This window comes from Plasmodium malariae, assembly GCF_900090045.1.
Source record: "Plasmodium malariae genome assembly, chromosome: 10".
Lineage (NCBI taxonomy): Eukaryota > Apicomplexa > Aconoidasida > Haemosporida > Plasmodiidae > Plasmodium > Plasmodium malariae.
In genome coordinates, this window is record NC_041784.1 from 2,029,730 (window position 1) to 2,045,414 (window position 15,685).

Genomic DNA, 15,685 nt, shown 5'->3' on the forward strand with positions numbered 1-15,685 from the left:
TTATGATAGGTTAAAAACAATTACATTTGTTGTTAAAAATGGAATAAAAGCTTTGTACATTTTTTTAATTATTTGGTTTGTTATACCTTTTAAATTATTGTACATTTTAAATTCCATATCTAATACGTTATGTACTTCTTTTTCGTATTTTTCATCTATATTCTTTAATATTTTAGTTATAAACGATGAACGTTTTTCTTTTAACATATATTTGTTCGTTTGATTAGATGTTTTTGATTCTCTTAATAATTTTTCAAAATAATCATGGACTTCTGAATTTAGGGAATTTTTGAAGTTATCTTTAAATTTTAAAGTATTAGATGGTTTTTGAATTTTCATATTTTGCTTTTTTTTTTTTAAATTGTTCCTTCATATCATTATTTTGAAATAATGTATTTAATTTATTGAAATTATTATATTCTTTTTTACTTGCCATTTTTGTTTCCTTTTCTTTTAAGAATTTGTATAAATTAAAGGAACCTATATCTGTTTTTCACTTAATAATCTCTTTATGCTTATATCTGATATATTATTTAAGTAAATCCTATTATTTTATGACTTTCCGGAGGTATTTTCGTAAAAATATTGGAGATTATTTAATATCTATGAAAACATCAATATTCTTATACGAATAAAATATAATTTTTAAAAAGAAAAAGTAAGCTTACAAAGGTTGCATAGAAGTAATTGCATGTAATAACTAACATACCTCATAAGAATCGTGACATATCCATATTAATAGGGAAAATAGTAAAATTATAATAAAATAAAAGAAATTATTTAGATGAACGGGCATCTCGAATTTATTTTTAGATGATAAATTTTTTGTGATTACCAAATTTTTATCAGTTATTTATTTGATAATATTCAATATAAGATTTGTTATAATTTTTCTTTATTATTTTCTGTTACTTTAACAATTTTAAATTGTTACTATAATATATTTAGATATAAATTTTATTCAAATGCTGTAAGTTAAAAAGTACATTAAATAAAAATATGATAATAAAATTTTTATGTAAATATATTATTAATTATATTAATATGTATAGAAATAGTTTTAAAAAATATTAGAATACATACAATTATTGCATGGCAATTGAAATTTCGTAATCTGCAAATAATTTATTTCAAAATTTTGGTTTCTATACTATACAAAAGTATTATTAAAATGTTTCAATTATGTCTTTATTAAAATGGATAATACCTAATAATATTACATGACATACTTTATATATACTAGTCTTTGGAAAATTGTCATTTAAAATTTCTTCATTACGATTATAATGATGAAATATATATTTAAATCTTCTTATGATTGACATATGAAAAGATTTTTAAATAATTTTTATTAAAAATAATAATTTGAATAACAATATATATATATATATGATAAGGATAAAAAAATTAAAAGATTTTAATTAATACCATAAAGTACACACAATATTAACATTATTATATAGTTTATGAAAAAATGTTTAATGGCATGTTAATAATAAAATATATATTATTTGAAGTTACATTTATTGTTATACCATTTAAGATATAATGAAATTTTATTTTTTAAATAAAATAAAACGTAATTTTGTTTATGTTTCCTCGGAACATAGTTCTTGTAATATTAATTAAAAACTTTTAATAATGAAATATATAAAATAAAATGTAACGTAAGTATTTGAAAAATATTATTTTTTGAATTCCTCCTATAAAATTAAGAAAATGTAATAAAAAAAAAAACTAATAAAAAGTAATAAATATACAAAGTTAAAAATATTATAAAATATTTTGTGTATAAATAGTTTAGACATTAATGTTTCTGTAAAATTCAATTATTAGGTATTTTAAATAATTTAGCAATAAAATTAAACTAACTAAAGAAAAAAAAAGACTTCATTAAGTAAAAATATAGAAATAAAATTAACATTATTATTAACTAAGAAAACGCATTAACATTACGTGTAATAAAATAGTGGCAGTTCAAATTGTGCATGTTGTTTTTACAATATGTTATTAAAATGTTATTAATTCTTTTTCAAATTTCTTTATGTAGTAATATTTAGTTAAAGTTATTAGAACATTATAAACATATTCCTTATTTATTAAATGTTTATTCCGTATAATATATCTATAAATAAAATGTTCATATCTGTTCTTTACATTTATTATGTTTATAATGAATCTTAAATTGCTATTTTTAATTACCTTCTTTTGTACATACATATATATAAAATTTGAACAGAATTTTTATTTTTTAAAAATAATAAATTTGTATAGTATGTAAAAATATTTTTTGTGAAGTTCTATAATGAATAATTTTTTTAAATTTTATGTATGTTTATACTTTTAAATATAGTCCTGTATAATATTTACTGAATTTTATTACATGCCAATAATATGAACAAAGGATTATTACAATGTAATGTGATTTATTGGTTATTAACCTGGGTATCATATTATAAATAGTTAATGATGATGAAACAGAGTTTACGAGGGTTACTATCACCTTAAATTATATATATAATATATTAACATCTTGTATTATCTGAAAAAGAAATTAATTAAATTAATACACATTTTTATCTATAATATAATTAGAACGAAATAATAACTAAGAAATTAGTAAATATTAGAACTAACATGTATATAACAAAAATTTATGTATAGTGATTATTTAAAATAGAATATATATAAGGTGTTAAAGATTTAAATTTTTAATATTATTATTTATGGGATGTTGATATGTATGTGTACGTAAAGATTTCATTTTAAAAAAATATTAATCAAAATAATAATAGGGAATTAAGAAATTACTATATTTAGAAATATGTGATAATCTATGGTTTGTTATATTCTAGCAAATGTCACTATGTTCATATATAATCATTTATATTAACTATCATATATAACTAATTTAATTAATCGTCATAGTACATGAACAAGCAATATTTATTGGAAATATATTATACGTATAATGAAATTAATAACTAAGTTAAATTCAAGTACTTTGTAAAATTTATAAGGCAAAAATGAAAAACGTATGATTTATTACATAGAAAGAATAAATGTAGAAGAAATTTCGAAAGAATAATAATTTCGCACATCACTTTTCTAATCTAAATGTGATATATTAATATGTAATAAAATTAGTTTTTAAAAAATCTCTGAGAAATAAAAATTAAGTTTTCTATAATTTATTATGTAATAAAAAAATTTAATTATAAAAAGTAATTTAAGATTATTTTTTCATTCTTCCAATATAATATATATTGCATAAAAAAAAATAATATAAAGGGTAAGAAAAAAATAATATATTCTGAAATGTTTGAAATATTTTTGTTAAAAAAAAAATAAGAAATTCTAATTTAACTATATTTTGCTTTTTGATACTTAAATATGTTATCAACTTTCATATTATATTAGAGAAAATAATACATAATGTACTGTTTATGAATAAATGTTCCATTTTTCTATTATCAAACTTTACGAATAAAGAAAATATTATATGCATATTTTTAAATATTTAGTATACATATTAAATCTATTTCCATTTTTATATTTGTTTTTTTCAATTAATTTAATAATAACATTTATGTTTTACATATATTTATATGTATCTTGAACATTCATTTTACGTGTCAGCAATAGATATGCGTATTAACATATATTTGATATACAATATAAAGAAGATATACATGAGAAGTATATATATATTTTTTTTTTTACAAATCTATAGTGTTATAATTAAGATATATAATATAATTAATTAAGTGCATTATATTTCTGGAAAATAAATTATGTATCCTATGCTTGTAATTGTTATTAATCGAAAATGAATATATATATTTGTTTAATTAGATATTCAGTTAAAAATAAAATCATTAATCTTTATATTAGATTATACATATTATAAAGTAATATTCAATATAACAAGTAACTTTGTTGAATAATATAAAGAAAAAATAAATTAAGAATGTAATAATTTTTTTTTCACGGTGCATTAAAAATATTATTATAAATTATACTAAAAATAAATTCCTGTCAATGTAGAATATAATGTTAATGTAGTTATAAAATTTAAATGATCTATTACCTAAAGGAAGTATATACAAATTAAAAATCTAAGAAAAAAATACAAAGAATTAACGAATAATATATATATATGTAATTAAATGAATTCCTTTGTAGTGTTCTAATGCTCTTAGTATTATTTCTGTATCAATCACCTTTTCAATATTATGAATTAATGTAGTACATATATGTAAGATATTAGTATAAATTTTAAAATTATATGCTATTAACTTAAAATATCCTATAATTTTAATGAAAAAGTTAGTTATTATATATTTAATCAAGAAATATTGCTTAATGTATCGCGAATTGATACTCAGATGATTAATACAAAAATATTAATTATTTTTTGTACATATATTAAAGTCTTTCTATTTTTATTTAATAAAGTATTAAAATAAATGCTTTATATATATGATTTAAGAAATAAAAAACCTTTTATATATTAGGAATATTTTTGATATATCTTCTTTTTAATAATCGCATTTAATGCTTTCTTTTTTCCTTTATATTAATAGTTACTTTACAAAACTCCTCCTCTTTTTCATTCCCTTCCGATATTACAAAACCTTAGAAATATTTTTCAATAGCAACTGTTTTCTTTTAAATGTTATCCTAATGTTTTTTTGGATGTATACATATGAATTTATAAAATTTATTTTTCTGCTATTTTATCGGTTTTTATACTGTTTCATCATTAACTATAGAATTTAGATATGTACATTCTTCTTTTATAAAAATTAATAGTTCCTCTCTAAAACAATTTTCTTAGATATAAGCAAGAATTTTCTTGTTTATGCTACTGTCTAGGTTTCTGTTGTTAGTTTTAATAATATCTTTTTTTATCTGTTATTTTCTATATAAACTTTTTTTTGTCTTCTATTTATTTAAGGAACTATCCAAATATGACTCCCTATTTTCTATATGTTCTACTTTTTTGAATTATTCCAAAACTACTATAAATATACACAGTTATACTAGTAATTTTTTATTTTATATAATTCTTTATAATTTACTTTGTGTTCCAATATTGCTATATTTATTAATGATACATTACTTTTAGGATCTTCCTTTTTTTATAGATATGAAATGCTTAGAAATTTCTGTGTTCGCCCCGTAAATGAATCCTCTTCCAAATACTATTCTATAATTATGGCCTTTTTTGATATACTCGATCAACATATATATTTTTCTTTTTCTAGAAATGGAAATTTTTAAACTTCATTCAATGATTTCTTTTTTAATTTTTTCATTTAATTTATGTAAGCTTTTACTTCTCTCCATTTATTTTTCTAATTATTAAGCCAATCTAATTTTTCTAGTCTTTTAGAATGATTTCTATGTCTTTCTAATTTTTTATTGCATAAAATATTTTATTTCTCAATTTTATTGCTACTGTTAATATTTCTCATTCTTCCTTCTACATTTGTCAAATTATGATAGGTTCAACTTCGCTGTTCTGTGAACTCTTATAGGCATATTTCCAAAAATTCTACTTTTCATTATTCCCATTCATCACTAATGTATGTTTTGTGTATATCAGTATGCACTACTGTAATGGATTTGGATATATTCTTTATTCTATTTTACTCCTTTACATTTTTATTCATACACAGTTCATTTATTTTTATTTTTTTTTAAGTTCTAAGTCAACATTTTTTCTAGGTTTTAAATGATTGTGTTAAAAGCTTAATTTTTGTAAGAAAAAATAAGAGTAGTTGTAATCTAAGAAATATCAATTATTTTCTTTTCATCTTTTATGTTTTTTTGTATTTTATAAATGTTTTAAAATTTAATTTTTTTTTATTATATTTTTAATTATTTCATTGTAATATATGATTAAAATTATGGCGTGATATGTAGTTTACATATTACATTTATTTAAAAGCAATATAAAATAAATAATTATTCATGTGTGTTACTGAATATTTCTTCATGGTATTGTAATTAAAATATTTACTTAAAAATAATATTTAATATTAATATAGATATTTTGCCTAAGTAAAATTTTCATACACAAATACAATAATAAAATTGAAATAGAAACATATAAAAAAGCGCAGTATATATTTGAAAATATAAATAAAAGTAAACTTATATAACAATCATAATTTCTTTAATTACGATATTCTAACTTTTTTGCATCTAATATGTATATATTCACAAAGAAGTAACTATCATGTAAATTACTATAACTAGTCACTTACAATTAATATTTTTTAGATAATATTATATTAGAAGGTAATTCATAATTATAGGTATATTATTAAAATAAAAATATACCTAAAAAATATGTATGATAAGTGTTAAGATAAACTTTATATTGATGATAAATACATATTCATTTTACAAATATTCTTTTAGCAGAATACATAAATATAGAATTACTTGATACTGCAAAACAAACTTGTTTTTATATATGATTTCACTAATAATACAATAAATTATATATATTAACATTATGTAAATGTTATTTATGTGATATTATTGTTAAATTTTAATTAGTATTTTTTAATTTTACTGGATTTAATAAAATTGTTGTAACCATTTTTTCATTAACGAATTATGTTATATACTATATATTTCAATTATGGATTAACATAATTTATTAAATTCCCTACAGTTTAGATATTATAGTAAAGGAATCATCATTTATTTTGTAATACTACATTAATATATGTCATATATTTATTATAATCATTTTCATACAATATAATAAAAATCCTGTTTATCCACTATACCTAGTGGTATTGTCATGCATATACACTTATTGAATTGCTCTTTAGGATGCATATCAATATAAGTATATATATATTATATAAATATATTTCTGATAATAAATATTATATATATTTACTATTCTAATCTTTAGTATTAATATTGTTAATGTAATCAATATTATCGTATTTTTCTACTTTTTATGTATCTTCTTCACAATATAGGTATCCATAAAATATTTATTTTGTAATTTCATATATTTTTTTTTTTCGAACTTTTTAAACATTTTACATGTTTTTTTTTTTGTATGAAATCTCTATGATTCAATTAGAATATTTCTTTATATTATTATTTGTGTTATAATATTCCTAAGAAAATGTATTTGAACATTTTTCATTTTCTTATTTTTTCAAAATATATTTCATTTATTTTTTTTATCATAAATTATATGAGAGAATATATCTATTATTGAGAATTTATATATTATAATTTTTTACACTATGGTATGTTATATGATACCTTATCTTAGCCAAATATGTTTGCTTATTTTTAGAACTCTTTGTAGCTCTTTTTTCTATTTTCTCGTTTATATATTTAAACATATTCTTATTTCTTCTCGTTTAAGATAAAACCAAAGTCTAAATGAAGTAAAAAAAATTGTTATAAACTTATTTGTTCCTAGCTACAAAACATATGCAACAATAATTTTCATTCTAAATAGATTAAAGAGATTGAAAAAAAACATTCTCAATTTTAATTGAAATAATATATTGTGGTATAAAAAGAAAAAATATTTAACATACTACCATAAATATTTATATAATTATTGGAAATGAAGAGTTAAATTTACGACAATTAGAGTGAGAAGTTGATCAATGTGAAAGAATACATAAGTATGTAAAGTTTTTAAGAGAAATAAACTTCATTGTATTTGAAAAAGTTCTTGGACTTCATTGACAACGTTTAAGAATTGTACCCAGTTATTCTTGGTAATACGATTTATACGAGAATTATATTTATTTAAAATATTTTTAAATTATTTTCAAAGTTTATTGCATTTTGTGTAGTATATCTATTTAAGTGATCATTATATAAACAAATATATATTTCATTATAGATGTGAAGAATACATATATATTGAATTATAGAGGTAGTATAACAAATAATTAGCATTAAAAATATAAAAAAGTGGAAATTTTTAAAATATATGTTTTTGTAGAAATGTATAAACATAATCCTATTAAAATAATTAATGTTTTAAATTAGATAAATAATACATATTATATATAAAAATAGAATATTTGTTTGAATATTTTATTTTTTGTGGATATTGGAATATATAAGTGATGAAACTATAAAAATATTATACTGAAAACTGAAATTTAATACTGTTTTATATTTAGCTTGTGTTATTTGCACAAATTAAAAATTGATAATATACTTTATTAAATATAAAAAAGATGTAATTTGGAATATATTTAAAATTTATGTATATATATATAAACGGAAATTTACACATTATATTTGAGATATATATACATTATAAGAATGAAAATTAAATATTTTACTTGGAAATTAATGTATAAGTATGTAACTTATTAATGTAAGAAACGTACAAATAATTTAGTAAAATATAGATATTAGTTTTAAGAAAATATTTATAAATGTTGTTTAGAAAAGTCAAATGGTGCTAAAATTGAAAATTTTTTATTTATATATATGGAACAATTTTATTTTATAGTTAAAAAACTTTTAATATATTATATGTGGATTACCATAAATTCATGATATAAATTAATTTGTATAATATATATAAAAATTAACTATGAGTAAATATTAAATGTTACAAAAGAGAGAGAAAAAGTAGAAGAAACTAAGAAAAAACCTTAATGAATATCATAAGGCAAATAATTTATATTTTAAAAAAGTAAAAATATAATAATTTTAATTTCTGTAAATGTTTTTTTTTTTTGGAAATTTAAAAATAGTATATAAAATTTTTCTTTTTTTTTCCATTTTAAGTTTATTATATATTTACTTGGAAAATATTGTGATTTAAGACCAATATTGAAAGGCCATATTTCAAATTGTTACAATTATTTTTGTTAGTGCAATATTTTTGTAATTACTACCATTTTCCCATAATACATAAGAAATCGAAATATTTTTAAATGAAATATTTTTGCAGTTAAAGGGTTTTTTAATAAAATATTATTTATTTATATATTTAAGTTAATCCCTTATTCCGAACCTTTAAAATGTGTACTTTATATATTTTTAAAAGAATAAATAAAAATTAATATATTTCCATAAAATTAGTAAAGGATGAACATCTAAATCATATATTTTAGAAGATTATATTGTTATTCATTCTGATTTGATACAAATATATTTTAAATAAAATTATTTTATTTGTTATATTTTTAAATTAATGAAATTATATGCAAATAATTTTATAGAAATATATCTCTAATCTTCCAATTTTTTTTTTTGTTTTTTTTTTACTATATCTGTATATCTTCTAAATATATGTAGTTAATAAAAAAAAAATTAAAATCTTAAGTTAAAGTGAAACTACTTCATTAGTAATAAGATAAATTAAACTTAATTAAAATTTTTTATTTTCAAATATTATGGTACATAAGTAGAAATATCAGTCCTTGTATGCTTGAAGAATATATATTTTTTCGTATATTAAGTATTACTATATATATAAGGTTTTTTAAATATATAATGCATTATAATTTATTCTATGTTATTGAGGAATAATTAATACATATATTTTAAATTATATAAAACAAAATGTTGCTTTTTACATTTATTATTATTAAAATTAATATTTTATTAAATATAACTAATTTTTACAATATACCATGTTTATAATACTAGAATTATTAATAGAATAGCACATTAAAATTAGTAATTATCATCTTAAAATTAGAGAAATCTATTATACATATTCTCTACATTTTCTATAGTATATAAACTCAATATATATATATTATAAGAAGCTCCATATTTATTTCTTAATTGTGAATATTATTAATAAAAGAATTATATAATTAATGCACTAGAGTAAAAAAAATTAAATTATATATTTTAAATGTTTTTGAATCAGTTAAAATTACTCTATTTTATTGAAATTCAGTTTTCTTTTAAGGAACGTTATAATGATAATGAAATAATATATTTTTAAGGTTATTTTACTTTGTATGTGTGTTAAAGTTTACTATAGTTATATAAATTTTACTAATTATTTAAAAATAATAAATTAAAATTTTTTATTCATATAGCACCCCTTATAATTAGAAGTATACAATATTATTATTAGTACATTGCATACCGAATATATGGGGATATTGAAAATTTGTAAGATGGAAAATAAAACTAAGTCAATTATTATTATTATAATTGCTATGTTTATGCTTAAAACTTGGTATTGTCATTTTTATAATGATACGGTATAATAATATTATTTAATAATATTTGAATTATTCTTATTTTACGTATTTTAATATTTTTAATACTATTTTATTCTGTTAAATTATGGATTTTATTAAATAAGAAGTATCTAAAATTTATTTTGTTAAGATATTTTTAACAATTAATTGTATGAAAATTGTAACCTTTGTGAAAAGTTATGTCCAGTAAATTATGAATTTCTAGTAGAATATAAACAAACTAAAGATTCATATATTTTGAGTTTAAAGGATGATATGCTAAATAATGAAGATAAGAAGAAGGAAAAAAACAAATGATCTAATATAAATTTATTAAATAAGGTGCATACTATACAGAAATTGGTGATTATAATAGTGGAATATTTGATAGAAAACATTTTCATTTTGAAAAAATGGGGATAAAAAAAAAACATTACTATAATTTTATTGAAAAAAGGAGGAGAATTATATATATAAGTTTATAGAAAATAGTATTTAGATGATACGGATTTGGAGTTCCTATTATTTGTCTTTTTATCTTGCTAGGATTAGGATACCCCATATCTCATCGTTATAGTGTGGTGGAAGGAATAAGGGGGAAACTCGTAGAATTACTTCCAGTATTTTATGATGACCTCGATAAGGTATTAAAGGTTTGTGAAATGAGTATAATATTATATAGTGTAGTCATCGTTATTTTATCAATTATACTTACAGTAGTGATTTATACGATCTTAAGAAATAATGAAAAATATCAAAAAATTAAATATAGGAATAGGTAAAATATAAATCAAGGAATACGTTTCTTTGGGGTAAATGAATCTTTAGTATGAAATGATATCTATAATATCTTTTGTTTTGCGCTTAATGAGCATACCTTATTTGTTTACATTTAATAGATGTTTATAATTAAATTAGCCTAAATAATTTGTAACAATAAAAAAATATATTCTCTGTTTTTTGCTTATTTAAAAGTTATAAATTTTTTTAATGTGTATTATAATGTATTGCCATAATTTAATGAAACATTATAATTAATATATATATTTATATAGAGAAAATGACTTCTATGAAATGTTTTATATTTTTTCTATAAAATTTATATATAATAAAACAATATATATAATTGTACTAAATGCTCATGTTATTTTATACTAGAATTATAAAAAATGATATATTTTGTATTTCAATAAAATACTGTTTAAATTTATTATTTGATAACACCTTTAATAAAATGTATCATTATTTTTAACTTAAAAACGAATTTGCATTGTTTTGTATTCATTGTAATGATGTAATAGTATAATTATTTCAAAAAGATATATTCACTATAAAACAACTTTTTTGATAAGTATGTTAAATTATATATTTATTAGATTACCGTATTAAAAAGATTTTTTTTATTTTTCGTTTTAATTGTATAAAAGTAATATATAATAAAATAATATCCTTATAATTGTGGTTTATTTATAATTGTTGAATAACTTATGAATTATAAAAGCTTCAGAATAAAATTTAGGTGTAATGTCATTTAATTCATTTTAATTTTTCATAAATAAGGTGTTAATTATATTTTGGAAAATTTAATAAAATATATATTATACTGAAAATTTATAAATAAATAAACTATATAAATATTTTTCTTCTTTATATATTTATAGTATTAGCATAATAAATTAAATGTAATATTATATTAATAGATAAATGTTTTATATTGCTTTGGTTTTCTAACTTTGTTTTTCTGTAATAATATATATGTAAATATGTGTTATACATTTATATAAAAAAAAATTATCATTAAGGTTTATGAAAATAAACATATACTCTTTACAATTATACATTATTATGTAGATGTTTATGCATAAAATGTTGTTATATTTTTTGTTTATAAGTGTTTTACTTATAGTGTTAATGTTAATTTAATATGTGTATAAATATATATATTTTATTAATTAACAATTAGTAATATTTTTAAATTAATAACTATTATTCCTTGAACAAAATAAAAGTGAAATATGAAATATTTATTTGTATATAATTTATAAGTACAAAATATTGTTTTATTTCTTACATATTTCTTGATACGTTATATTAAAATGTTATTCTACTTTTTTTATAATATATAATTAATTATATATAAGGTGTAAAGTTCTGTATGCGATAGTTTTGAGAGTAAATTTAATAAATAATTTCATTTATTAAATTTGATTTTTCATAGATTCTCATGAAATTTATTGTACAGTATTAATATATGTTTTAGCTATCATAACTGTATACATTTAAAAAGTATCTTTTAATAATTTAAATAATACATGCAAATGTTTATTGTTGTATCTGTATACTTAGTTTCTAGGTGAATATGACCAGTATATATTGAAATATTTGCATAGAAAATGTGAATATATTACTTTTATGAATTTAAATAAGAACTGTCTATATATTTTTTTTTATAATATTAAATATTATTATATTTTATTAAAATATTTATTTCTATGAATGTAACATGTATGTACATGAATATATATGGACTAATCTTCTGTGGTAACATGCTTTTTCTTTTCTATATTTCCATATATTATAAGAAATAATTATATTTAGAAACAGAAAGAATTATGTTTTATTTAATACATGATTAATTGGGAACGATCTAAAAATTGAGAAGACCATATATTATTATTTGAAATTTTACGGAAATTTTTGCTTTGAAATATATTAAAGTACTTTTGTTTCCTGTATATCATGTTAGGACTATTATTATGTTTACTCTTACATTGTTCGCACTAAATTTAAGTACATAATTGTAAAAATATGTATAAATTTTTAACTTTCATTTTGGTTATGCATAATTATAAAAATATTCTGTGAAATCGTAAAAGCTGTTAAAAAAGTTTTACATACTTCATATTAATAGTTGGTCAAGAAATAAATTAATAGGTACAATTAAATCCTAGGTGTTGAAGAAAATTGTAGAAATACAAGGAAATATAAGTTTATTATTAAGGGTAATTTATAGAAAATTTTGAATAATTTTTTGTAATTGTTAAATATTAAAATTCAGTGAAACTAGGATAAAATTCATATGCATAGAATGCCATATGTAAAGTCACTTTTGCTTTACTTATTTAACCATTATACGGAATTTACAGAATATATAATTCTAAAAATACTATAATTAAGATATTATTATTTATCATATTTATAATTTAAGTAGTCTAATATTTTTTTTTTTTATGCTTGTTATTCATGATATTTCGCCAAGAGTAATAGTTATATAAATTTTTTATTTATATTATATGAACGAAAAATTGCTTCTATTATTATTTTTAGTGTATTTAATTTTATTGGATAAAATGCATTATAATAATGCACAAACATTATATATTCATCTAAAATATTTTTAAAGTGAAGATAATGTTTTATATTTTATAAAATTCACCATTTAAAAAAAAATAATATATTAAGTAAAGCAAGTAAGATATTTTAATTAAGAACAAAAAAAAAAAAAAAAATTAGATTTTTTCTATTTTTATTTATAAAGGATTATAATTTAGAAAAATTAGAATAAAGAAAACAAATATATAAAAAAAAAAATAAATAAATAAATATAAAAATCAGTGAAAAAACGATGTATCTATAGTTACTAAGGTATCAAATAGTAATTTATTTCATGTTTTATGAATCTTTATATGTATTCATACTTTTTATTTTTGCATTATATAATAAGCGGATATATATTATATACATATTATATTATGTGCCATTAAAATAATATGTATACAGTTAACAACATATAATATTCTGATTAAATAAAAGAATTAACTATAATATATTATAATATAATAAAAAAAAGTTATACATTTAAATTACATTTTTAATAGTATAATTATTTACTTCAGTATTTAAATGTAACAATAAATTTCAGAATATATATTTGATACAATATAGAAAAAAAACTTTTTTTTTTTTATCAATTTTTCTTTTATAAGTTTAAAAATCAGGATTTAGTTCCAACATTGAATTTTTTTCTTCTTTTTATTGCTTATTTCATTCTTTTTTATATATGCACTTTTGTATATATTTAAATTTCTGTTCATTGTATTATATAGACACTGTTTAATTTTTTAGTTTCTGCAGTCTATATTTTTAGTTTTATTTTTCATTTTATTAACTATTTTGGAAATCCTTTCATATGTTTACATATATATATGTGTAATTAGTATAATGTATATATATAAATATATTTTTAAAATTTTCTTTTCTTCAAATTTTCAGTTTTTCTTTTATCTACATTTTATAATATTATTTTATTTATTTTATTTTTTAGAATTATTATTTCAGAAGATAAGGTTATAAAATAAACAATTATTAAATATTAATAGTATGACTTTATGAAAAAATTATTAAATCTAAGAAAAAATTGTATTTGAATTTTGTCATTTCAACAAAGTTACTGAATAGTCAATATATTAATGAACGGTTATAATAATTGTTTTGATATGTATAATTATAAATGTCAAACTTATTCTGTTTTTTCATGCTTGTGTATTACTTTTAATAGTATCTTTACTTATTTACCGATTGTTCTTTTATAAATAAAAAAACATAAAAAAAAGAATAATTGAAGTAGTTAAGAATATGTACATTGTAATAATATGCATATGAAAATAATGAAAAATACGAATTCCTTTTTTTATATTACATATATCTATATTAGGAGAACTTATTCTTAGTAAAAAAAAGTTAATTTAAGAAAGGATAGGATGGAAAATAAGGAAAACAATGATTGATAAATCTATGAAAATACGCTACGAAAACAAATGAAAATAAGAAAAAAATATAAAAAGAAAAAAATCATAAAGTATGGTAATGTATAATAATAAATATATAAGTATAACGCACATTTAAACAAAATTTTTTTTTTTTTTTAACATGTTTACCTTTTTAAGGAAGCAATTGATAAGATGTTTTCTACAATAAAAAGATAAATATTAACATAAATGACAAATGCAAAACGGGCATGAAAGAAAAAAACAAAAAGGAAGTGTAAAAGTTTGAAAATATGTTTTATTTTATTTTTACTTTCTTATTTATATATGAAATTGAAAAAACATGAAAATAAATCTATAATTATGTACAATCTTTGGAAATGGTAACATAAGAATTGAAAAACATTTTCGAAGAATTTTTATAAGTCATGCTGCTATACTGTACAGATGAATGTGTACTTACGTATGTGCATAAAGATATACACATATATATAGACTTTCCATAGAATGATCTATCATTTTACATATATCAACATTTATATATATCTATTACATAGAATGAATATTTGTTTTTATAAGTACTAAAACACTTTAACATATTTGACAATATCATTAAAAGTATTAAACCAAGAATTATCTCTTCATAAAAGAAGAGAATATTAAAAATTTATAACAAATAAATGAAATTAAATG

The 15,685-nt window shown here is 17.9% G+C and overlaps 1 protein-coding gene and 2 pseudogenes across 1 annotated transcript, besides 2 other annotated features; 1 reads left to right on the forward strand and 2 right to left on the reverse strand.

The window, feature by feature from the left end:
* PmUG01_10052100 (uncharacterized protein) lies at nucleotides 1-339 on the reverse strand (the record flags this gene model as incomplete). The annotated part of the gene is made up of 1 exon (XM_029005723.1): nucleotides 1-339. One exon carries the CDS (start codon nucleotides 337-339, stop codon nucleotides 1-3), a length of 339 nt encoding a protein of 112 aa, XP_028862283.1.
* A 4,410-nt stretch (nucleotides 340-4,749) lies between these two features.
* Nucleotides 4,750-5,648, reverse strand: PmUG01_10052200 (annotated as a pseudogene).
* Nucleotides 4,750-5,648: a sequence feature (STP1 protein, pseudogene).
* Nucleotides 5,649-10,136: 4,488 nt separating this feature from the next.
* Nucleotides 10,137-11,008, forward strand: PmUG01_10052300 (annotated as a pseudogene).
* Nucleotides 10,137-11,008: a sequence feature (fam-m protein, pseudogene).
* Nucleotides 11,009-15,685: the final 4,677 nt, after the last annotated feature.